Genomic DNA, 13,815 nt, shown 5'->3' with positions numbered 1-13,815 from the left:
CTTGTCTTGTCTTGTCTTGTCTTGTCTTGTCTTGTCTTGTCTTGTCTCTTTTCTTTTTTTTTGAGGTAGAGTTTAATTCTTGTCACCCAGGCTGGAGTGCAATGGCATGATCTCAGTTCGCTGCAACCTCTGCCTCCTGAATTCAAGTGATTCTCCTGCCTCACCTTCTCCAGTAGCTGGGATCTCCAGTAGCATGCACCACTAGGCCCAGCAAATTTTTTTGTATTTTTAGTAGAGCCAGGGTTTTGCTGTGTTGGCCCAGCTGATCTTAAACTACTGACCTCAAGTGATCCGCCTGCCTCGGTCTCCCAAAGTCCTGGGATTATTGGCATGAGTCACTGCGCCTGGCCTGGAATCCCTTTTCAACTTCAGTTTTCTTATCTGAAAGATGGAGCTTCTACTACTGGCACCAAGAATCTGCTGGTTGTGCTTATCAAAATGAGATGTGTATGAGGGAGCCCTGCTTTGTGTACTTTACATGAGCAACTACCCTTTCTCTTCTCTTTCCTTCTCCTGGCTGTTGTAAAAGGTACCCATGGGTTTCTGCTCCCTCAGGCCTCCTTTTTACTCCCTCCCATGTAGATGAAAAAGGAAAGCAAGAGTGTACCTCCTCTGAATAGCCCACACCTGCACTTTTGATAGTGAATTGGTAGAGTAACTGTTTCATTCACTTTGACATGACCTTAAGATTTAGCAGTGGGAAAAGAAAAGCATCGAAGTAAATCAAACTGATGATTATGTTACAAAGGCTATCTGATTTGCTGAGTTCCAGTCATCGTATTACCAAAAATATAATGTTTGCATATTATACAAACATTTTCTTTTTCAAAAAAGCAGCACCATCACTAAGCTAGTTATATTTAAAAATTCAGTGTAAGTTGCAGTTATTCTGTAGCAAATTCAGTGGCATTACAGTTGAAAAGAATAGAATCTGGGAAGCCAGGGCTTTCTTATGATTCACTTTCGTCTCTGTCGTAGGTTGGCTTTTTAGGGTTATACTCCATGAATATCACCACCTCTTGGAATGGAAGTTCTCAGCTGGCATATTGCTTGCTCATCTCTGAAATACTGTTCTTTAGTGTTCATGTTTACATTCTTAAATTGACCTATTTATTCCATTGAGATGCATTTTTCCCCTTTTCCATCCAACTATTTCTTAAAACAGCACAGTTCTTTATAAAGGAATATACAATCCTTTAAATACATGTTGTATTTAATGGGGATAGTTTTTATCACTCCCTTCTCCTGTTCCAATAAAGAAAGAAAAGATCTCTCACTGAATTGTAGGGATTCTTACCATCAGTCAAGGAAAAGAGGTGTAATGTGTATGTAAGAGAAGAGACACTAAACCGCTGTGCAGCTGAAGTCCGAGGGGGAAAGCTTTCTTCTCACCAGTATTTGGGTGGTCACCTTGACAGCCAGTGGACTGTGTGCTGAGGGCCTGCCAGTTCCCTCATTCTCTCTCTCTGGTAAATGCTACTTTGTCCTGGCCCTGCGTTAGATAGTAATCTCCAAGTCAAAGATGGGCAGTTGAATTTTACTGAAATTATTACAATGTTAATTAAAATTGTTAGCTCTCGAATTTGAAGGATTTGTTGAAGTTAAAATGGTGAGTAATTACATAAATGCTTAGGTACTACTTTTTCATTTCACTTTAAAACACCTCATCCCTCTTTCTTATGTAATTACGCACACCATTATTTGACCCAAACAATGTAAGTTTTTTCCCACACAGGTTAGAAATTTAAGTTTTATCTGAATTTAGCTTTCTAGTTTCAATGCCCTTGAAATATAAGATTTTCTTTTCTTTTCACAGGATGTTTTGACCCACATTAAAACAATACCTTTTATCCCAGGCACCAAAATATGGTACCTGTTACATGTTATAGAATTAGCCTTAACCACTGTTTCCTGTGAGATTTCACCTCAGGAGACGTCAGCCTCCACAGCCACTGAGAGAACAAAAACAATAGCTTTGCTCACGAATACTCCTTTGCTTTTAGAGTATATTTTATGGTTCATTATTCAGGTTTTTTGGTTGGTATATTTAGCCTGTGGCTTAGTCACATCTTCAGATTAACCCTTAGGTAAGTCTTTGCTGGGGATCACTTTCCCATATGTTGACTTTTAGAATATTTGAAAGTACAGATTTAGTTTTGCTTAGTTTAACAGCTGACAAGTGTTAACTATTAATCCGCAGAAATAAATAGTTCTAATACTAGCATAAATTTGGCTTCACTTCAGCATATAATAATAATACTTTTTATAAATATATATATGCCTTGTTTCCCTACCTTCAAATTCTAATTCAGTAAATCTGATAAGGGGGCCAGGTATGTGTACCTAAAAAAAAAAAAAAAAAAAAGACAACCTACAACCCAAAAACCAAACAAACCAGACAGAGAGAACAGTTAGGGGTGGAGCTGGGAAGAAATTGTGTGTGTGTGTTTGTGTGTGTGTGTATACTTGTATGTGTATGATTTATATATATGTATACATCTACCTGATTATATTACATAATTTTAAAAGAGTATTTGTTACTGCTTTTTAAACTTTATGGTACGTTAGGAATATGTCTTACATGGCAGAATCATATTCTTAAAGGATAAATTATATGTCTATTTCTATGTATAATTTATACATATATTATATAAATAAAATCTCCTCCTATGGTAGGAATGTGTAGCTGTGTTCATAGTACCTGTTTCGTTTTCAGCTTGGACATTGGTAAGTTAGCTCAAATCTGTAGCACAGTGTCACTTTGTACGAGCCTCAGCTTGGATGGCCAACCAGGTGTCTACATCACAAACATTATTTGGCAATTACAGCTGTCTCCACTGCTGTCTTTGGAAGGTGTAGATAATATCTTAGCCTTAATTTTTGTCTGCTGTCATTACTTTATAAAACTAAAAATAACAATGAAGGTGGAACAAAAGAAAATTTTTGTCAACTTTATGGTTGACAGAATTTCATTATCTTTCACCATGCTATTTTAGTAAACACATTTAGAAAATAGTTGTTGCCATTAAGGGTGCGGGACTTTGTCTCCCAGAGAGTAAGCCACTAGCTACAAATAGAACACATTGAAAATCCAACTGGAGAGGCCATGCACGGTGGCTCACGCCTATAATCTCAGCACTTTGGGAGGCTGAGGTGGGCGGATCATGAGGTCAGGAGATTGAGATCATCCTGGCTAACACAGTGAAACCCTCCATCTCTACTAAAATACAAAAAAATTAGCCAGGTGTGGTGGCGGGCGCCTGTAGTCCCAGCTACTCAGGAGGCTGAGGCTGGAGAATGGCGTGAACCCGGGAGGCGGAGCTTTGCAGTCAGCCCAGATCACGCCACTGCACTCCAGCCTCGGCGACAGAGCAAGACTCCATCCCCCCCCCCCAAAAAAGAAAATCCAACTGGAATGATCACTGCTACTTATTAATTATGTTTATTCTACATATTGTATGTCAATTGACATATTAGCTGATTCAAACCAATATCCAGTTAAAAGAGGCCATTTTCTTGCTTTTTTCCCCCTGTACATCTTTAATTCTAAAGATCATTATAGAAATGTAAGGAAAACTTAGGAAGATGTTAAAGAATCATCTACAGCAACAGTTTCTGTAGAACTCGATGGATTTTTTTGCTGGCCTGTTATAAAATGAATATAAGGAAAATATAATGAGTTTTTTATGAAGCTACATTTGTGAGACTTCATTATGACATTCCTCCTGTTTTATTGTTTAAAATATACTTTTTTTGGTAAAATAGTAATGATAGTACAAGATAGTTTAACTTTTTTTGGTCCTCTCTTGGCAAAATAACAAATTGGTAGTCTATTTGATGTCCAGTTATGTGTGTGTGCATTTTAAGTGTGTTGCTTTGTGACATCCCAGCATCAGAAACTACTGATAGAAATTGGAAAAATAGTTAATATTGAAAATGGATGGTCTTTAATAGACTCTCAGGCCCTTTATTTCTCTTTTTGCATAGTCTGCTTGGAATGCTGTACAGATTGTAGTGTGTTTATACCCTGTGTAGGGTCCCTTGTCTTACAGCTCTCGTCTCCAAGCTTTACTTTCCTGTTCCCAGCTTCCTGACCTCTAAGACAAGATTGTTGATCCTTTGTCTGGCAAGATCTGCGTTACTGCTGTGTACCTTCTCCATTCCTGACTTCCATTTCCCCGCTTCATTGTATTTTACTGGATACCTTTCTGCTTAGTACTCCTCCTAGCCGTGTAGCCAAGTATTGGCTTGTCAACTGGTCTGTTCATTATGAAATCACCACGAGATCTATGTATTTATTGTTATTCGAATAGTATACAAGTCACTGTGTTAAATGCTATAGCAGATAGTAAATAAGGAAGATAATACATGTTCCTTAAGAATATTGAGATAAGCATACAACTAATCATGTATTCTTACACAGAATAAGTCAGTGTTTCTTAAGAGAAGTACAGAGTACAATTGGTGATAAAGGAACTTCAGACGCGATTGGAAGGATCTTTGACTTGGCTGGCTGTATAACTTTGAGCAAGTTTCTTAATCTTTTTGAGCCTCAGTTTCCTCTACGGAAGAATAATAATGCTTATATCAAGATTGCTGTGAGGGTAAACGAAACAATTAATATAAAATGCATAACTGAGTTTCTGGCAAGGATTTGGCAGCTATCTTTTACTATCATTGGCCACTTCTCCCCCCAAACTATTTTAAAGGTTGTGATGATTTTTACAGGGTTTGAGAGGTGATAAGTATAATTCTTTCAAGTAAAGTGAATGACAAACAAACGTACAGAGTTAAAATATGCTGGAACAACATTTTGGAGCAAAGTATGTAGCTGATGGGAATAGAGTAAGAGAAAATACAGCTGCAATTATGTTTCGATTTAGTACACATATTGTAATGCAGAGGAAACTAACTCCAAAAGTTCACAATTGAAGATACAGGAGAGAAGATTGAGTCAGTCACCGAAGTGGAGGGATTCATTTTAGGCAAGAGGAATTTTGGGCACAGGAAGCTTAAAGAATGTTTTGGAAGTATATTCAGCTAATTTTTCAAGTATGTCATTTTTCCATTGTTTGTTGAGAATTTTGATCTTGACAAACAGGTATCATATTATCATTTGAAGATCTTATCAGATTCTGTTGGTATGAGTATCTCCTGTATTTGAAACATCAAAAATTAATTTTCCTGGAAAAGCGGTTAAACCAAGATGAGGGCTCACAATAGGCTACATTTAACAATCAAGTCTGGCACGGCCTACATTGTGTGAACTTTTGGTTTCTTGGGTTTTTGTTTTTTCTTCGCTTGATGGTGTTTCAGTTTGGAAGAATGTGGATAGACCACAGTGTGACTTTTCCAACTTTTAGTTCTTATTGAGGGCTTATTATTTTGTAACATTTGTTTTTTGTTTTTGTAGGGACAAGGTCTCACTATGTTGCTCAGGCTGGTCTTGAATTCCTGAGCTCAAGCAGCCCTCCTGCCTCAGCCTCCCAAAGTGCTTGGATTACAGGCATGAGCCACCATGCCTGGCCATTTTGTAACATTTGAAGCTTTGAGAAAGATCATACTCTATCAGTTTATGAAAAACAAATAATGATTAAATCATGCGAGTGGAATGGAAAGTGGAGGTTGTAAGTGTTAGTGCTTGAGTCCAAAAGGTTTTTGCATATTCAGGTTATCTTTGACCTGAGACAGAGCAAACCAGAAGACTGTGTCACATTAGTCACCTTTTTTCCCCCCATTAAAAAAAGATACCAGTACGAGTGACTTTTTAAGAGTGTAACTCTGATTTTTAAATTATTTCAGAATTTGTAATATCTAAAGATGCTGTTTACAAAAAAAAGAATAGGTATGTTCAAACTTTTAGTTTTCACTTGCTTTATGTGGTTTGGATATTAAGTTGACCGTTATGTGTTTAAACCCTTTGAAGTATTTTAATTTGAGAAAACTCACTGATATTTCATTTGTTCAGTTTATGTAATTTAAAAACATGCTACCACAGATGTTTCTTAAGACTTCAGGGTTGAACTGGGTGCAATGGCTCACGTCTGTCATCCCAACCCTTTGGGAGGCCGAGACAGGAGGATAACTTGAGCCTGGGACCAGCCTGGGTAACATAGTGACACCTTGTCTTTACAAAGAAAACCTTTTTTAAAAAATAAAAATAATAAAAAGGCTCTCTTGGGTTATACTGCCAAATTAAATACTTAAGCTCTCTCTGCTTTGGAGGGTTTTAGTCATTCTTGGTCTCTGGCCATGTAACAACCTGTGCAAAGATTAGTAGGTATTGTGTGCTAGCTTTATCCTTCCATCAGGACAGTCTAGGCCTATTTGGATTTTGCATCTTCCTTGTAGTTCAGCAGCCATCTCATTTGGGTTTTGGCTTTCTGCAGTCAACCTTCAAAGATCTTTTGTTTTCTGACAGTTGAAGAAACTGGCTCAGTATTCTTTCTCCTAGACAATTATTTAATTGTTTACAGATAACTGAAACTATCTTCTAAAGGTTTCTATTGTGAATTTCTTTATTTTATGGGAAGCTTCTTATGTTGAAATGATTGGTCAACATAATTCTTGGTGATTAGAAAAACTGTTTTTCAACCAAATAGCATCAAAATGCTTATTCTTTCTTTTCTGATTTTACAATGCATGTTTTTTTTTCTGTGTATTATAACAAATCTCTTCTTTTTAAAGCTTTTAAAAGACAATAGCAAGTTTAATGCTTGCATTGGTACTGTTATAGCAAGTTTAAAGAAGTGTACTCTCGTACCCTATAAATATATACACCTACTATGTACCCACAAAAATTAAAAATAAACATACAAACAGCCAAAAAATGTGCTCTTAAGAAATTTTTACTTTCTTGAGATAATATACAGTATTATTTGGTAACTATGGATAAGGATGAACCCATCTTATACAATAAAGAGTTTGGAACTTCAAAACTATCACTGGCTGGGTGTGGTGGCTCACGCCTGTAATCCCAGCACTTTGGGAGGCCAAGGCGGGTGGATCACCTGAGGCCAGGAGTTCAAGACCAGCCTGACCAACGTAGAGAAACCCTGTCTCTACTAAAAATACAAAATTAGCCAGGCGTGGTGGCGGGTACCTATAGTCACAGCTACTAGGGAGCCTGAGGCAGGAGAATAGCTTGAACCCAGGAGGCAGAGGTTACGGTGAGCTGAGATCACGACATTGCACTTCAACCTGGGCAACAGGAACGAAACTCCGTCTCAAAAACAAACAAAAAACCAAAAAATTATCATGTCAGCAACTATAATTAACCTCAAGGCAACAGTTTAACACAGAGCTTTTTGAATTCTGCATGTAATATTCTTACTTGCTTAAGTATTATAAATGTTTCAGAATATCACTTTGTTTTATTTAAATTTTTTGGTACAGTTTCATTAGTGTTTTTCCACGGGGAATACATTTCCATCTTTATTAAGTGAGACAGTAGGAAAATGTGATTTGGTTTCCACAGTTGACTTTTAACCTGTCAGCAACGCATCTGTTCCATAAAGTTAAGTACAGCTGGGATATGATAATGCATAATTATTTCCTCACAGAATTGTTTAATAAGAGTCACGTTAAACTACCAGTGGCCAACACTTACTGATCGCTTACTAGATACAGACACCATTCTGAGTATTTTACATGTATCAATTCATTTATGTTATAAATTTTAAAATAAGTTTCTTTTCTCTTTTTCTTCCTGTTTTTCTTCCTTGCCCTTTCACCCTGCTTCACTGTTCCTTAAGACAGTTACTTTTCAGAAACAGCCAAAGTCAGAAATATTAGCACAGGTTGACTATCCCTTATCTGAAATGCTTGGAACCAGAAGCGTTTTGAATTTTTTTTTTTTTCTTCAGATTTTGGAATATTTGCAGATAGATAGATAGATAGATAGATAGATAGATAGATAGATAGATAGATATCCTGGGGATGAGACCCAAGTCCAAACACAAAATTCATTTATGTTTCATGTACACCTTATACACATAGCCAGAAGGGAATTTACATAATATTTAAAAAATAATTTTGCGCATGAAGCAAAGTTTTGACTGTATTTTGATTGCAACCCATCACATGAGGTCAGGTGTGGAATTTTCTTCTTGTTGTGTCATGTGGTTGCTCAAAAAGTTTCAGATTTGGGAAGATTTCAGATTTTCAGATTAGGAATGCTTGAGCAATAGCTTCCATTAAGATTATTCACTTAATTTATGGAGCTTTCCATTGGTAATAGGACAAATAAGGGAAAGGGATCACAATAAATGAGGTAGTATTAGAAGGAGAGATGACATGTTCCCTGGAAGGATGCCGATTTAACTTAGGTGAATGCCAGTCATACGTGGGAATCACAGTTTCATGACAGGGCCTGCTGCATTGACTGGGCCATGAAGACATTCGAGGAAAAAGCAGAGAACCCTGGTCTTCCAGTGTACCAGTAAACAGCTTTGAGAACCTGAGCTATGGAATTTAAAATGATGTGGCAAGTCCAACGAAGTGACACATTTTCACACAGTACCAGCAGGAGGATGAAAACCAGAACTTGTAAACAAGGGTGAAAGTGACAGGTTTAGGACAGTGGATGGACAAGAGGCCTGACCTTAGATTTCCAAAGAATAAAGGAGAGAAACACATATTTTAATTAAATAGCTTCATATTTAGCTTCAGGAAGATAAGTACTGGCCATATATTTGAATGTATATGCTATATTAGTTTATATCTCATGTCAGATGATTTGCAGGTCTTTTTATTTGCATGTTTGTGCAGCTGAGATGTTTGGCGCTCAGTTCTTGTAGGAGAGAGCAGCTTGGTATGGAAACATCTTGGAGTTTGAAATCTCACTGACCTGGATTTGAATCTCAGCTGTTACATGGCCTTGAGCAAGCTACTTATCTGAGTTTTTGAGGTGGATTCTTTTCTCTAAGATGGAGATAGGGAAACCCAACTCTGAAAGGGTTAAATGAGAAAAGGCATATAAAATATCAGTAACAGGCTCATTGGCTCACGCCTGTAATCCCAGCACTTTGGGAGGCCAAGACGGGAGGGTCACTTGAACCCAGGAGTTCTAGACCAACCTGGGCAACATAGCGAGACCCTGTTTCTATTAAAAAAAACAAAACAAAACAACAGAAAAAGGAAAAAAGAAAAGAAAATATCGGTAACAATGTCTGATGCTCAGTAGGGGCTAAACAAAATTGAGTTACTCTCCCGAGGAAACGACAAAAGAATGGGTTTCTCCTTCCCCTTGTTATAGAAAGGGCAGAAAATGTAAAGAGAAGACATATAACAACTGGGAGACTAGAACCTCTATTTGTAAGAGAGGCCACAATTTGCGTTTATTTTAAAAATGTAAATTGCTTAGGAGGAAAAGAGTGTTAGCAGTTCAAGATTATGTGGTCGGTTAAATAGTAAAACACGTTTTAAAATGTATGTTACTTTACATAAGGATCCCATGTGAAAATTCTCAGAAATTAAGCATTGCATATTTGACTGCTGAGTACAGTGATTCATATGTATCTTAAAGTCATATATTAATAAAATTACAGATGGGTCAAATTCAATTGTTAAAAGTACGATTTTTCTCAATATGAAATTTTAAAACATTTGTGTACTGATGGTCTTTTTAAAGCCTTGCTACTCATTATAGCAATCGAATCACTGAAGAGATGTTCCTTTCTCTCTGGTTCAGCGTTATTGAGCCTTATCTTTTTGATATAGAACTATTTTTTATTTTGTAACTGTGTCTTTTATTTTGTAATTATTTTGTTTATGGTATATTTTAATATTATAACAGTAGAACCAATATTTTAGTTTTAAAAAAGACAATTCTATATCATGTCTAAATACTGTTGGGAAATATGCCAATTTTTTAATTTTTTAAAGCTAATATTGCCATTCTACTTTTTTTACTTTCATTAAGGTAGTCTCAGAGAATTATTCATTGAATATGCTTTAATATTTTTTCCTGATTTCAAGGAGTGAAAAAAGATTATCTAAAAATTTCTAAGAGTGTATTTTCTTATAAGAATGCTGTATTATCTACTTATTTATTCTTATATCATTAGTTAAAAGTTAAATGAGTATGTGTCCTTTCTGAATAATATAGTATGTATAGGGGATACTGGAACTTTGTAGTTATGTTGGCCAAAGTAATGTCAGTAGTTTATGAAAAGTAATATAGGTCTTGAATTTCTTTTGATTAGTCATTGTAAGCATTTTTAAACTTTCTTCCTCATAGATATGTGCACTTCTAGATAACATGTGATTTGTACAGCCATTCTTGAGCAGTTGAAATTTTTTTCAACTACTCACAAAAATTACAAATTTTTGTGCCTGGTAGAGATAAAATAACTCTGAGACATGGTAGATACTTGGTTTTTGAATCTCTTGTATAAACTATGCAAATGTTTCTGAAAGAGCACTTTTGTGTATGTTTTGAGGTACCCCCATGTTAAGTATACGCTATCTTTAGAAATTTGAGTCTTATTTATTGTTATCATTTGAACAGGTGTCTCAATGCTTGTACCTACTGCAAAACTAAACACGCCAGAGGAAATTTGGCCAGTTATCCAATTGATGAACTAGTAGATAGAGCCAAACAATCTTTTCAAGGTAAGAGTTTCTAGAATTACATGTGAAATTAGTCTTCTTAGTAAATTATGTTAGTCTTGTAAGTAATACTTCAGTTTAGAGACCGACTTCGTTAGTTTTATGAAGAGTTTTACAAATATATCAGCTTAACTAATAAAAGATGTGACCAGATTTAATCACTTAGTTTATTTTTACATTAATTACTCTTCTTTTACTACGCTTCCATTTTCTTATCACTCTAAGGTAAACGACGTATTTTGAACTTTATCACCCACCTCTAGACTCCATGGAAAAGACAAAATTAAGATAAAATGAAATCCATGAGCCTCTGATGTCTGTTAAGATTTTTGTGGACAAGTGAAATACTCAGATTTTTCATCTATTTCTTTGACTTTTTTGGACCATTTAGAAAATGGAGCTAATTAGGGTTTGTAGACTTCTTTGAAGAAGGTAGGTTTTCATATCAGCCAATAAAGGAGGCTACCATCTTAACAGAACTGTCAGACCAGTAAAGAGTGGTACTGGGGGAGAGGCCTAATGAGAATGATTTGTGTGGGGTGGCCAACTACTTCTGAATCATCACTTGCTGGGAAATGTGATTATCTAGGTCTCTCTCAGCATATAATAAGACTTATCTTTAACATGAGTCACAGTTGTGTGGACATATAACTGCTCAAACCATAAACTTCCTTTTTTGTCTTTGTTTATAGTATGTGCCTGTAACAGTGGTGTGTTTTTACTCCTAACATGAGATAATCTATTGTCTCATAATCTTGCAGGTTAATAGTTATTGGCAATGTGCTTTTCTTTTTGGCAAGTAACTTGGAGTGCTAATTTCAATACTTCCTACTCTGGGCCTCAGAAAGTATGAGTTCCAAATTCATTTTTTTGTTTACTCTATAGAAAACTTTTAGAAACATGAATTTGGAATGTTTCTTTTAATAGAGAAAAATATCCCCTTGCTTGATTTATTGATGCCTCCCAACAGTTTTTCTCCACTTGTATATTCTTAGCTCAGTCCCCTCCTCCTTTCACATTCAACTAGTATTGAGAGAGAAATAAAGGAAATTTACTGACTCCTGTCAGTGTTCTCCTTTTAGAGCCAGATTATTGTCTAATCTAAGAAAAAGCCTGGGTGGTTGTCTTTACTACAGCATAACCAGTACTTCCAAGGATTGTTTAAAAGGGGCAAAAATTTTCCCAGAAACTAAATCTATTTGAAAAAATATTTTCTGGCATTCTTAATTAGTGTTTGTTTTTTCATATATCTGTCAGATAATGGGGATATTAAACATCTGTCTACCAAACACTGCAACTTAGAAGGCATGCAAATTAGTACTTTTTTTTTTTAACATCATGCATTTCTAAGTGCAACTGCATATAATTTTTTGAAAAGTCTATTTTATTTTACTTGAAAATTTATTTGAAAAATGTAAAGCTGTAAAATCACCATGTAGAAAGTGAAAATCTCCTCTTCACTCGCTTACATCTATTCTCACCTGTAACTTACGCCAACATTTGGATATGATTGCTTCGTGGCTTTATATGGACACATTTATGAATTATACATGACTTGAGAAAAAAAGAAGACAGAACAGAAGTATTACCTGTGGATGGTGTCCAGGTTCTTTGCGTTTTAAACAAACAACTGGACAAAACGCACAAACAAAGCAAGGAAAGAATTAAGCAACAAAAGCAGAGATTTATTGAGAATGAAAGTACGCTCCACAGTGTGGGAGCGAGTCTGAGCAGCGCTCAGGGGGCCCGGATACAGAATCTTCTGGGATCCAGCTACCCCCTAGAGGTTTCCCATTGGCCACTTGGTGTTCACCCCATGTAAATGAAATGGTGGCCCCGCGGTCAGTCTGATTGGTTGTGGAAAGCAACCAATCAGAGGCTGACGTGCAGTTACAAAGGTCACACTCCTATGCAAACATCTGATTGGTTGTGGAAAGCTGAAGTGAACTTACAAAGTTGCATGCTTATACAAATGTCTGACTGGTTGCAGAAAGCAACAATAAGAGGTACTTTAAATTTCCCATCTGTGCTGCAGAAAAATATGGGGGTTTGCAAAGGAAGTAACCTCTGGTCCTTTTTTTACTTAGGCTGGAAAGTTTTTTTTTTTTTTTTTTTTCCTATTTAGTTCTAGGGAAGTCAGGGTGAATTGGCCTTAGGTTCCCTGCCTCCAGGCCCTATTCTCCTGCCTCAGAAACATAGTTTGTATAAACTGATTATGACTTTTTCTAACAATATCCACCTTAGCTCTGTGATGTATCTTTAGAGATGCCCTCTGAGCAACCAAGTTACAGTGTATTGCTTCTGTAGATCTTTAGTTAGTTAACATTGTCATATACAAGTGGGTTGGACTAGTTAAGGTGAGTGATTCAAATAATATATCAGAGGTTAGCAGTAATGTAGTAGCTATTTTTAGAGAAAGTATTAGAAGATTGCTCTTACCAACATCAGTAAGATAAGTATCTTTTTATTCCCAACCATGGAATGTTTGCAACATCAGTTTTTTCTGTTACGTTATTATCTGTGTATTAGAATTGAAACTAAAAACTAGTTTTTGAACTGGTGAGCTAAATTGTGAGATAACCCAGTGTGTTCAGGAAATGTAGTTGTTTTTTTATTTTTATTTATTTATTTTTTTGGTAACAGGGTCTCACACTGTATCAACCAGGCTGGAGTGTTGTGGTACAGTCAGAGCTCACTGCAGCTTCAAACTGTTGGGCTCAAGCTATCCTCCTGCCTCAGCCTCCCCAGTAGTTGCGACTATAGGCATACACTCCCAAGTCTGGCTAATTTTTAAATTTTTTAGAGAGACAGGGTCTCCCTGTGTTGGCCAGGCAGGTCTCGAACTCCTGGTCTCAAGCCACCTTGACCTCCCAGAGTGCTGGGATTATGGGTGTGAGCCACTGCGCCCAGCCAGAAAAATTTTAAGCCCTCAAGTATTTGGTGCTTTTTGCTATAAGCAGTTTAGATTTGAAATACTGCACTGTTGCTTACCAGCCGCATGATGTGAACACAGTGTCTCACCTCTTTAAGCTTATGGCTTTCTCATCAGTATAACATTTAATGTTTTTGTTTTAAGAATTTGAGATAACATGTATGAAGTAATTGGCTATATCAATGTTATGAAGAAGAAATATTACTTAAACTAAAATCCAAAGCCAGGAAGAGAAGTCTGATTTTGGGTAAGAGTGTTATAACATCCATAGC

At 36.4% G+C, this 13,815-nt stretch overlaps 1 protein-coding gene across 1 annotated transcript in view; it reads left to right on the top strand.

Moving 5' to 3' along the window:
* Positions 1-13,815, top strand: part of CDKAL1 (CDK5 regulatory subunit associated protein 1 like 1) — a 725,954-nt gene that overhangs the window by 325,495 nt on the left and 386,644 nt on the right. The window contains exon 9 of the mRNA XM_023209761.2: positions 10,511-10,614. Coding sequence (XP_023065529.2) covers positions 10,511-10,614 — 104 coding nt within the window. The remainder of the gene's footprint in view (positions 1-10,510; positions 10,615-13,815) is intronic.

This window comes from Piliocolobus tephrosceles, chromosome 5 (assembly GCF_002776525.5).
Source record: "Piliocolobus tephrosceles isolate RC106 chromosome 5, ASM277652v3, whole genome shotgun sequence".
NCBI lineage: Eukaryota > Metazoa > Chordata > Mammalia > Primates > Cercopithecidae > Piliocolobus > Piliocolobus tephrosceles.
Note: the sequence above shows the minus strand (reverse complement) of the source record. Positions and strands in the feature narration are given on the sequence as shown.